Consider the following 13,375-nt stretch of genomic DNA (forward strand, 5'->3'; position numbering starts at 1 on the left):
CAGCAAAATTATGCATTGTATCATTGAGATTCTGAGGATGGAAGGAAATGGTTGGGTCAGTCAGAACACTAGTGGTAAGGAGGAAATTTAATTAGATTAGAATTTCATTTTATAGAGCATTTATTGAATAGCTATTATGTGCCAGAGGCAGAGGTCCAAAACTGAATAAAGATTGTATAAAAACCCTTATCCTCCAGAATCTCAACAATAATTTGGATGTTAGTTTGCAATTTAGCATTATATCTTAGAGGCTGTCTTGCTATGGCTTCCTAAGAAGCGTACCCTGAGACTAATTCAAGTACAAGTAATTTACTGGAGAGGTGGTCTCAGGAAATTTCAGTAGAGGTATGGAGAAGTGAGCAGGAAAGAGAAAGATGCCGATAAGGGTGTCTTAGAAGCCAACTGGAGCTCAATTCTGCTCGCAAAGTCCAGGGACAATGGAGAACAGTGGTCCCCAGGTCCCCTACCTTTTTGGCACCAGAAACCAGTTTTGGTTTTGTGGAAGACAATGGGGGGGGGTCGCTCTCGGGTGAGCTTCACTTGCCCTCTCTGGAGGGGGCTGGGGAGGAGACAGGAGGCGGAGGTGAAGTTCAGGTGAGCTATCCTCCAGGACTGGTTCCCAACAGGCCTGTCCATGGCTGGGGTCGGGGGTGAGGGGGAGAATGGATGGTTGAAGACCACTGAGGTAGAACACCTCTCATATCCTAATGGAGATGCTAAAAATAAGGATATTTATCCAGCAACTTCTAACCACCACTGGAACCGACAACTTAATTCTCCAGCTTTTGTGCAGCTTTCCTGGAATGAAGTTAGTTTTCTCCTGAGGCTGGACAAAAGTCCTCAAAATAGAAAATCCCAGATGTTTACACTAAGCAGCCTTTGACAGGTTAATACTGGTGAATGCTGGAGACAAATGCGTAGGGATGTTTTGCTACAGGGTGTGCACAACATGAAGCTTGAAGACCGGATCTGGCAACAAGGGGATCAGAAATTGGTAATGGAGGAGTCAGAACTAGAAGGAGAGTAATTGGGACACCTAAGAATTTTATTATTTTCCTGTGATGTGAATCAGGAACCTCTGAATTTTTTTCTCAACCACATCTCTGTGGGGATAATATCTTTAAATTTTAAGGTGTGGTTTAATGCACGCATTATTTCCTTATTAAGTCAATCAAATGTTGTCTATTTTACCCTTCTTATGTGCATTTCCTATTTGCGGCAGCATGTGTCACAAATGCCCCATGCGAAAATAAAACAAGCTTCTATTCTGATTGAACAGCACCAATAAAATGAGTTTACTATTATGTACCAAGTAACCTGGGACTTTCTGCTTACATTCTATTTAATTAATTATGTATGTTGCATTATTCCAGCAGTTGGCTGAATAAGACTAGTTAGCTACTGGAAGTAGATATATTCAATAGCAAGAGAAGACAAATACCACTTAAATTTCAGACAACTAACCTTCCAAATAAAATCATTGTTATTTGATAGTTGTTTAGTACTTATCATGTGCTACCATAGCAGAGGTTTAGTACATTATACAAACATTTGTCCTTAGGAGAAAAGGGGAAAACTTCAGAGGCACAACATATAAATGTAGAAATTCTAAAACACCTCCCAAACAGATACTGATCACAATTTAAGGTGTTTTAAAATATTTTTTCCTTGCCAGTAATCCTTTGATATTTTCAATGAATAAGACTGCAAACCTTTCAGAAACATGATGTTTGTGTCACCATGATAGCACCTAATACAAGCTTCTCTTTGGCACAGAGGGAGGGTGTTGGAAAGAAAGCCAGACTCACTCAATAGCTAACAATTCGTTCAGGGGTATAAGACGGTACATGAAAAACTGCGGCTTACAAAGTTTCAAAGACCTTTGGGGCTTGTCGTGGTTAATTTCATACGTCAACTTGGAGTGTATTTTGGATGAGATTAATATCTGGATCAGCGAACTTTGTGTAAAGCAGATTATCTTTGTTATGTGGATAGGCCTCACCCAATCAGATGGAGGCCTGAATAGAACAAAAACACTGGCCTCTCCAGACAACAAGCTTCATCTGCACCATTGGTTCTCCTGGGACTCCAGCCTGCTGGCCCACACTGTGCCACTGTGTAGATTTCTGACTGGCCAGCCTCCACAACCAAGTAAGCCAATTCCTTATAATTTCTCTCTCTGTCTGTGTGTTTCTCTCTCTCTATGTGTGTGTATATATGTGTGTGTGTGTATTTAAAACATTATATGGCCAGAAAAAGCCCAGCCATTGTTTATATAATGAAAATGATTTGCACGACATCGATATAACCTGCAGCCAAGGAGGGTCGACTAGAATGCACATGCGTGAACAATGATGACTTCACTGCCGTTGAGTGAGCATGTGTATACTGTGTGGCTGTCACATTCAAAAGACTGGGCAAGTAGAGCAACGAAATCTGCATCAAATTGTGGATTAAGCTTAAACATTCCTCCTCAGAAACTACGTGGATGATTCAGAAGGCCGCAGCTATGAGCAACTGGTGATTGGCAGCTTCATCATGACAACGCACCTGCTCATGAATCATGTCTCATTCAGAGATTTTTAGAGAATCATCAAATCATCCAGGTGACTCAGCCCCCCTACAACCCAGATATGGCACCCTGCAACTTCTGGCTCTTCCCAAAACTAAAATCACCTTTGAAAAGGTGAAGATTTCAGACTGTTGATGAGATTCATGAAAATATGATGGGGCAGATGATGGTGACTGGGGGAACTGTGTGAGGTCCCAAGGTGCCTACTTTGAAGGGGACTGAGGTGTCATTGTCCTGTGTACAATGTTTCTTGTATCTTGTGTCTTCTTCAATAAATGCCTCTATTTTTCATATTACATATCTGGATACCCCTGGAGAGATGTTATACACACACACACACACACACACACACACATACATATACACCCTATTTTCTTACTTTTACTGTTTCTGAGAACCCCAACTAATACAGTCCTTGGAAACAGTCAAATTTAGGTATGTAAAATCACCAAGCACCAAAGATCTACAATTTTACTTGTTTAATTTAGAATGTCTTTTCAGTTTTAAACTTGATAGATTATAATAGGTCAATTTTAATGGGGGACCAAGCAGTTAAGAGTAGTTAATATTTATTGATAACTCCTATATGCTACCTCATTTAATCTTCACAAAATCCCTATAAGCTAGGTAGTATTATTATCCCTATATTACAGATAAAATTTCTAAGACAGTATTTGATTGCAACATGTGTTCTGGAGTCACACTAGGTTGACCTTGGGCTAGTTATTTAATTTCCCAAAGCAACAGTTTCCTTCACTGTAACAAAAGAGATAAATGTTATCTTCTTGTGTGCTTGTATAAGAATTAAATGAGATATAAAACATGTAAAGCACTTTGACCCATATCTGGCCCAATGAAAGTATTAACTATACACGGCTATTATTAAACCATTAAACCATTAAAGTATTTAACAAGATAATGAGGTGTGGGCAAAAGATTATGTTTTTTATATTCAGTGTATTATATGATTCCAAGAATAACTTCTTGTCAAATCAATTTGTTTGGTGTTTCCATATAGCATATATTTCTTGAAATGTTCTATATACATTCAAATGCCTGGTCTGCAAAGGCATCTGCAGAAGGTGGCATATTGCTAATGCATTTCAAGATGGGAACTTGAAAGATATAAAAAGGATTTGACATCTGGCATGGTGACTCAATTAATTACAATGTTGGATTAATTAGTGTGCTGAATCTCCTGAGCCAACACCATGAGTCAGACTACAGTAATATTACATTAGTTGGCAAATAAATAATTTATAAGAATGTGCTAAATCCAAATTGATGCAAAGTTGGGTAAGGAAGGGTTAGCAGGCTAGGTATTTTATAATAAGAAAAATGTATCTTCGTGATATAAAATACATATTAAAGTACTATCTACGTTATAAAGAGTAATAAAATTGCAGAATTCTTTGAATTAACTTATAATTGCTCAAATATACTATGAAATATCATGACAAATGTTTTGCCCAAAGAAAAAAACGTACCTCTAATCAGTGATACTTTTCCTAGATATTTTTATAAATTGAGAATTTCTGTAAAAAATCCCCAACAATTTTATCATGCGCAAATCATGTTACAGCTTCTATTAAGGGGGCAGTGAAGCGTGGTCTTTAAAACTCCAGATTCTGGAATCAAAAGGCCTGAGCTTTCATTTTCTTATTTTTAAAATACAATTTAAAAATTCTCAGGTTTGTTTGGAGGATGAAATGAGCTAATCCATTTTCAACTGTTCACACAGTGTCTAGAAAAGAATACATGTGCAATATACGCTAACCAAGTGTTCCACTAACAGTAGTACTGGAGTACTTCATGCCATAAAACAAGTGAATTCTGGAAAAGAATGTCATTGCAATAGAAAAATATTTTAAAAGTAAACTTAGCAAAATAACTAAGTTTTTCAGTAGAAAAAAATGCTATAGTTTAAGGAAATAACATTAATTAGATATAAACCCTAAGACAAAAGATGAAAACTAGGGCATTAAGATTGCTTTCTATAAAGAACTAGTACCCACTACTGGTTTTTATACCCTCATGATTATCCATACACTTCAAAGAGTATCAAAAATTTTAAAAACTTTATACCTAAAAAATAAAATCCTTTCAGAAATATAAAACATGGCATACAATAGGTTTAGAGTGGTACAGGATTATGGAAAAAATGCCAAAATGATATCATATGTCAAAAAATAGGAAATTATTTCACTGACAAGTTAAAACTTTCACAGATTTTCCACACATCTCAAATTAGCATATGCTAAAAATGTATAAAAGTACCACTCTACATATATACAGATAATGGCATAAAGACTAATCAAAAATTGCATTTTCTTATAGATGTTATTTTGAAATAGTAAAGGGAAAAATGTTCATCTCTTACATCAACAGCGGGTGCCACTTCAGTAACAGTACACTTTTGAAGAAATTATCGGAGAAACAACTAAAGGTTGTGTTGGTATCTGATACATACTGATAAATAAGATAAATATCCTCTTGCCTAAAACATTTTTAAACAATGCTAGAGACCAATAGAAATTCCCAGATAAATGGGTTTAGAATAGCATCTAACTCAACCTTTTTTTTTTTTTGGACAATTTTATTCTTGAATTTGCTTGAGTAATCAGTAAGTTAATATTGCTCTTTCAAAGGAATCAACAGAACAGTTTATTAATACATCTCAACCAGTCAAGGCCTGCAGTGTGGGGGAGGCACAACACCTCAAAACTTTTTTGAAGAAGGTGCACTGGACCATGAAGAGTTAAACTGCACTGATTATTAAATATTGAGCCTGGTCTATCAACTTATTTGTTTCTTAAATACACGTAAAATCCCTACTTCATCCTTTTATGGATAATACATGAATTTAAGAAGTAAAAAGCACAACTCTAGCATCTCACATGTTAAAAGTTTGGTGACACAAATATTTCCTATTAATTCCAATCATTACTTTTAGCTGAACCAATATCTTCTGTCTCATCCACATGACATGGGATAAGCAGAGATCCACGTATATCAGTTTATTTCATGTAATAACTGAAACAAGAAATTTCTTTTATGTAATAAATTGAAGAAGAAATGCAATGTTGGTGAATCCAGTACATTAGTTAAAACCCCTGTGGGAGTTTTTATATCCCTACAGGGTAGATAGGGTCATTTAGTAGCCACAAGACTGTCCCGACATAAATAGCATTCCGAGAGAATATAATCTGGATCTCCTAGAGAATATAAAACATTTTTCTCCCCAAGTGTTATCATTTGTATTATCACATAATATCGGAGGCCCTAATGTCCTAATCACTGGAATCTGTGAATGTTATCACATAACACGGCAAAGAAGAGTTAAAGAAGTAGATGGAATTAAAGTTGATAATTTGCTGACCTTAAAATAGATTATCCTTGATTACCCAGGTGGGCCCAATGTAATCACAAAGGTTGGTAAATGTGGAAGAGGAAGACAGAAGAGTCAGAGTCAAAGGGTGGACTTGAGAAAGACTCTATCAGCCACCGCTGGCTTTGATGACGGAAGGGGATTGCTGGGCAAGGATCGTGGGCAGCCTGGAGGAGCTGAGAAAGCTAAGGAAATAGCTTCCCCCCTAGAGACTCCCGAAAGACATTCAGTCCTACAGACATCTCGATTTTTAGCCCAGTGAGATTCATCCAAGGCTTCAAATCTTCAGAACTGCAAGATGATAAATTTGTATTGTTTTAATCCACAAAGTTTGTGGCAATCTGCTACAGCAACAATAGGAAACTGATATATCCAATTAAGGAATGAAGTTTAGATGTAATCAGTCATCCCATCTTTCTATTACTTTAAAAACATCTAATTAATTGGTTGTCTATATAATCTTACCTACAGGTAGCCTTTCTGATCTCAGAACTTTTTTAAAAAAGTTAACAATAAATAATAATATGAATCATTCATCCTTGCTCTTATAGCCACAAATAGTATTACCAAGGAATAACAAGGTTGTTTATTTCTTGCTCTTCATGTAAACCTGTAATGTATGACAATTAATATGTGTCATCTTTAAAATAAAAGCATTTGTATATATTATTAAATGTGAATAGTATTAGCCTGGCTAAGCAGATAAAGCAACAACCTTATAAATTACCTTACTAAACAACCATTTAGTATGATTAACCTGTTTCCTTCTAAATTCTGCGTATATTACTGTCAGAGACAAACCACTTGGAAAATATCCAAGTTTTGTGTCCATGAAAAAGAAAAAAAAAACTGTTATTTTTAATGATTTCACTGGGAAGCAAACAGAGATAATTTCTGAGCGATGACAAAATATTGAGTCAACCGTGTGAGAACATCCACATACCAAGGAATTATTATTCAGGTCCATCTTCCCAGCAAATGGGCCCCAGGTTGTTCCCACAGGAAGTTGCTGCCGACTCTGAATTTTTCGTTCCCCGTCTTTCTGAAATACCTCCAGCTCTCCTGCAGAGAAGGAAAACAAGAGGAGTTTAGAGTATTTTCACTTGTGCTTGAACAACAGCCACCTCTTTCTGTGTTTGCTTTACACGCACAATATTCTCAGCACTCATATAAAGAGAAGTAATTATGCTTGCCTGAAAAACAACTGATCTTATTATCCCCAGAGGAAGATAAAACTTGTCCTTATAATTGTATTCAAATATAGTCCCTTTTTTTTTCTTGCCCCTTCACACACACATCATCTATTGAAGTCAATTCTATTTAGTAAGTCCTTAAGAACCAGAAAAAACACTTCCTCAAAAAGCATTGATCCAATGCCAAAACAGATAGACAAGAATCATCAGGACAATGACTTAGAGTTAAAATTCTTATATGTAATCAGCAACGTAAGTAAAAACTGCAATTAAAGATACGTGCCTGAAGCAGTAACTTTATTATAGTTATTCAAGACTCACTGAACAACATCAGATTTTTTTAAAGTATTTGATAATGTTCTGAAATGTTACTAGTTTCAATGACTAAAACATCTATATAATACAGAAAGCGGAGCTGCATTGTTTTCCCAAGTAAAAAATGTTTCATCAAAGTCATTTTTATATTTGGCACTTTAGGTAAGATTGGATTCTATGTTAGCAAAAGAGCTTGGACAAAAACATTCACAAAACAGTCAGTTTAGGATGTTCCTTTTATTTCCTCCAAATAAATATAATACTTTGGGGAAATAGGAAGTAAAGACAGTATGTATACATGCTGGCATAAAGTAGAAATTGAAATATCTCAAATGCTCACTTAAGAAATGAATTAATTAATAAAAATGCAGCAGGGCTTCAAAACTTCTAAGAACGGCCATCAGCCTGAACTTTTTTGAGGGGATAAACAGAAAAAAAATTCAAACAGAAATTGAAACATTTCTCCTTAAATAATTAAATCTATGATATTTATGGCTTGACAGTATTACCATACCATATTATCATACCAAAATTTTACATTTTACAACATTAATCTTAATTATATATTAGTTTTTTAAAAAATAATTTATTTATTTGTTTGTTTATTTATTTATTTATTTTTTAGAGAGACAGGAAAGGAGAGAGAGGGAGAGAAACATCACTGTGTGGTTGCCTCTCACTCACACCCCCAACTGGGGACCTGACATACAACCTAGTCATGTGCCCTGACGGGGAATCAAACCAGCAACACTTGGCTCGCAGGCCGGCGCTCAATCCACTGAGTCACAGCAGCCAGGGTAATTACATATTAGTTTTTTAAAATGGTATCTCTTCTCAGCTTGCTCAACAGCAGATACAAAAATGGGAAGGCATACAACAGGAAGAAGTGTAAGTGGAAATCCATATAGAATAGAAAGTTGAGGATAATTCTAAATAGAATAGAATGTATTCAGCAATTAAATTTTCTAAATGATATGTCAGTTAAGGTATATAACATATTATGAAAACATTGCCTTAACCTGGCCTTAGTTTCCTTTCAAATCAATAACTATCTTTAAATATGAACATCTAATCTTGATGTTGCTAAAGCAACACCATTAATCTGAGTTCAATTATATCTCTTCTTTATATCTTTGTGTTTGTGTTTCTTCCTTTTAAAAGTTAAAATAACCCAAAATCACACCTATTGTTTTTATGATTGCTTACCCCCAAATCACTTCTTTTTATGATTGCTTATCCCAAAATCAAAGTATTTAAACCATAATCAGTTAAAATATTGTTTAATGGTTAAATTGTGTAAATATAAAATATAAATATATCCGTATCTGAACAAAAACATGTATGAAAATAATTCTATATTCAAAGTAAAATATTTAAATTTAGTACTGCACCTATTCTCCTCCTCACACTCCATCCCTCTCCCAATTGTCAAATATAGTCAACATGGAAGAACTCATTCAACTCATTAAATTAAGATAGATACATGCCTCCCAACTTTTTTCCATTGTGATGTATCAGTAGCTAACATGCTTGACAATGAGAAAATGGACCCAGAAAGATTCAATAGGCCTGAGCTTCTGAAATAGAGCTTAAGAAAGAGTTTACTTACATTAAATAATATATTAATGCTTAAGTATCAAATCATGATACTTATTCAGAATCAAGGGAATATGAAACAATAAAAACTTGATTTTGTATGTGGAATAACAAAGTTATTCCTGAGATTTGCCCCTGAAATTGTTTTCCATCCCTATACAATCTTTTTTACTTATGGATAGGAATCAGTAGCCTTGTATAGAAACATCCTCAAAGATGGAGCACAAGTAACAATCTATTATGATGTCGAAAAGGAATCAGTGGGAAATGTCCCTCAATGTATGCATATTCAGGGAATATTGCAGTTATTTAAATCTTTAGAACATTTCTTCTATTAGCAAAGAAACTTTTATTTCTGTCTGATAGAAGTTTACTATTTTCAACCATACTTACTTACATTTTAAACAATTTATGTACAATTTACCATTTAAAGGTAAAATACACTTTAATCCCTTAGCTAAGCCCAAGTTAAGAAGTTCTTTTCTACATAAAGGTGATGCCCAAACAATTTGGTTGTTTTTACACACTAAAAAAACAAAAACAAATAAAAAAGACCAGTCATGTCACATTTAAGTGATACCAGAGAAATCACGAGACTCTGAAAACCATTTAAAAAAGTAATTCATCCTCTCTTTCTGCCTCTGACATTTTTCATTTGAAAAGGGTTCAGACTCAGCCTAACAGAGACTTCTTATCTATACCTGTGGATTTACAAGGGAGTCTGTCCTTTAATGGATTAAGAATTACAAACTTAGGGCAGATCATAAAGGGATAACCAAATACCTCCAAAGTTTTTGAAGTGTCTTCTACTATACATTAAAAATTTAAGCAGACCACAAATATTTTTATGAGCTCTTGGACGTGGCCATGGCAGAAAGTCCAGTAACTGTTTATGCTGTCAAGTCAATCTTTTCAGCTTTATTAGACAAGCAGGAAAATCCCAGTCTCCTTTCTTTCCTGTCAAAGAGTTATTTCAAGGTTTGGGCAAAATCCTTTCTGTTGCTGAAATAGTTAAATAAAAATATTTATTTCTTAACAATAGCATCATAGAAAGTTATTAGCATTCAGATCCTACCAAGGCTACATAGATTAATGATAGTAAGAGAAATAAGATATTATACAAATGGAAGTTATATTTAACTTAAATTCCATATTGCTTAAGAGGATGATATTTTTAATTGTTTCAATTACTAATAAGTGTCATAAAATAGAAGAAACATTATTGCATTAAAAGTAAAAAGACTAATTTTTAGCCCCAACTCTATCTAATAACCAACTGAATGGTCTTGAATATATATGATATTTTCTGAGTCTTTGATTCATCACTGTTAATGAGGAGTTTGTATTCACTTGCCATCTGGTTATCATGACACCATGATTTTCTTTCCCCAGATTTGACATGGGAAGTAGAAGGTATAGGATTTAGTGATTTCTCAGATTTTATGAGTTAAGAAAGGGAAAATGCAACAATAATATTCAAGTATCTAAGTTGGGCAATTGGGACAATGGTCATGTACTAACTAAGATGGCAAATACACAAAAAAAGATTTAAGGGTAAGATAAAGAGTTATAATTTGAAATACTGAAGTAGATGGGGCTACAAGGAAAACAAGAGGTATTTCTAGATGGGCAGGTACAAGCCTGGAACTCAGAAGCAAGGTTATAACAAGAATGCTAAACATTGATGTTTACAGTATTCATTAATTAAAACAAATATATGGTAATAAGAGCCATAAGACTGTTGTTGATCTAGAAGAGTGTGTATAATGATGAAATAAGGAGACTTAGGGCAGAGTTCCAAGGATCTTCAAAAGGCAGAGTGATGGAGGAGCAGGCACAGAAAATTTAGGAATGCAAAAGAATAAGGAAGAAACTGAACATAGTAACCATAGCAGGCAATGGATTGATTGCGACTTTAAAGGAGAAGGGATCAATCAAGTAATTTGAAAATGCATGAAAGTAAGAAAGGAACTGGAAAGATTCCTTTTGAAGAGATGAAGAGCATGGGTATCTGGAGTGAAAGGAGTTTTATAGAATGGGAGGCCAGGACCCAGATTGGAATAGGTTCAGAAATGAGTCAAAAAAGAATAAATGGAACAAGCCAGGAGATCCTGAGCAAGTTCCTGAACCCTTGTCCTTCACTTCTGCATACAAAATAAGAATTACAATATCATATGATTGCTATGAGAATAACTCAGATAACATAGGCAAAGTACCTAATAAATATTTGCTGCTTCACCCAAATGAAATTGAAGCGTTCCAAGAGCATGTTCACACATTTCCCTGACCATTCCTAACCATTCACCCAGGGTGAATGGTCACATTCTCTCTTTAACACTTCTATATGAAATACTCCCTGTTCCTTAATTATCTTCCTCTCAAATATCTCCTGGATTCACCTTCCTTATCAGCATTTCCCAGGTATTTATCAACTCAGATGTAGATCACAAACCAGCCTCAACTCACTCAACAGCTCCAATTCCAGCTCCAAATCCCTATCAGGAGACACTTATTAAAACTACTCTTTCATCATGTCACTCCTTTGTGCATGGTTCTTCATGAGCTCCTTTCTGACCATCCCAACTTGAACTTCTATGTCCGAATCTTAATACTCTCACAATATTATTCCACCGTGTCTGCTTGGATTTCTGTTCTACTCCCCACAATATGTTCTTCTTTCTTCTAGTCAGGAAAGTCTTCACTGTATCTTCCTCACTGTTTCCAGTTTAACTCTCACACCTTTCTGAGAACTGTTCCTGCTGCCTGGCAAACACTGTTCTCTTGGTGCCTTGGTGAAACTTCTCTGAGCTCCAGAAAAGACTTTCTTCTTCCCTAAAATGCCAATGATATTATAGTCCAATATCAACATAGTTTTGCATTCATTATTTCCTAGTGGTGTTCCCTTGATAACTTCTTCCACCTCAACAGGAGTAAAAACATCTTGAACTACATGTATATTTTTATTTCTGTTTATTCTCTGGTAATTAATATGGGCTGTGACTTGCAGTAATTGCAAAATAAAAATTGAACATAGTTGATTGGATAAGATTTTCGTAAGATCAACAACTCGATTTAAGTACAGTAAAAGTCGATTTTAAAGCCCAAAATTTGTCTTAATATGTGTCTTCTCTTTGAATTACAACAATCATATGCTTCATTTGTTCAACGTTTTATTACATTAACACACATTACCTCATTTGTGAAATATGAAACAGGATGAAAAATAAAGATTTTCCTCCTGTGCCTAGTTCATAGTTTTGCAGTGATTCTTCAAAAAGAAACCGTCTTCTTCTCTTTTTTTTTAACATGCTGGGTAAGTTTACACAAAATATTTGAGACACATAGGATGGCCTAATCAATTTTGGTAAAAGATAATATTGTTAGTGCTGAGGGCTGTTTCTCTTATCTTCATGATAATACATACTTTTAAAAGTCTGTGATTACTCCAAGACTTATGATAGCTTCACTTAAAAAAAAGCCCTAAGTCAGAAATCACTACCAAACATACTGCAGCTTTTAAGATATCACCTCACTTTTTTTTCCCCAAAGAAATTTACTGTTAGAAAGAAGTCCTTAAAATCATGAGAGAGATACTCAAATCTTTTTTCACTGATGGTGCTATCAAGTTTTCATTTTGTTTTTTTTTTTTTAAATAGGGTCCTTTTGATGCTTCTTTAGAAAGCAAAGTATGTGAAAATTGTAGCACAGCAAAGGGGAACAGACACGATGTGGGCCTTTTAGCATAGTTATCAGCAATCATGTTTCAAGTGAGTATAGCATTAAGTTGATGACATAAATGTATGTGGTATTTACAGAACATCCCTTACCTCCAGGTCAGATTTCACAGGACATGGCGGCAAGTCAATGAGATGACAGAAGACCATATTTCACTTGCTGAAAATAACTTTTGGATTGGTTTGAACTTGATTTTATATATATATATATATATATATATATATATATATATAAAACCAAATTTTAAAGCAGGTCACATGAATTAGTCAGGCCTTCCTATAGTAGAAGGCTATAGCGTCACAACCCATATTTATATTTTCTCCATGGTTGGAAAACATTATACATCATGGTATCAAACCGGACAGCCCCTGAAGTCATGCTGAGTTCAAAAGGTGCTCAAAAAATTCTAAAAATCTCAAAACATGTTCAAAGTCAGCCAAGGTGACTGAAGTACGGCCGAGCTCTTGCTATTTTATGGTTTAACCATTTGACAGCTGCCTGCCAGACATGTAAGAGGGCTCTATGATCATTTTACTGCTGATGATCTTCACAGCCAAACTGCAGTCTTCTCACTGT

At 35.0% G+C, this 13,375-nt stretch overlaps 1 protein-coding gene across 1 annotated transcript in view; it reads right to left on the reverse strand.

Annotated features, from left to right (window-relative positions):
- Positions 1 to 13,375, reverse strand: part of ZFPM2 (zinc finger protein, FOG family member 2) — a 348,432-nt gene that overhangs the window by 216,590 nt on the left and 118,467 nt on the right. Inside the window, exon 3 of the mRNA XM_090282767.1 lies at positions 6,904 to 7,022. Within this exon, the coding sequence (XP_090138893.1) occupies positions 6,904 to 7,022 (119 nt within the window). The remainder of the gene's footprint in view (positions 1 to 6,903; positions 7,023 to 13,375) is intronic.

This window comes from Furipterus horrens, unplaced genomic scaffold (genome assembly GCF_987537825.1).
Source record: "Furipterus horrens unplaced genomic scaffold, mFurHor1.1.pri manual_scaffold_7, whole genome shotgun sequence".
NCBI lineage: Eukaryota > Metazoa > Chordata > Mammalia > Chiroptera > Furipteridae > Furipterus > Furipterus horrens.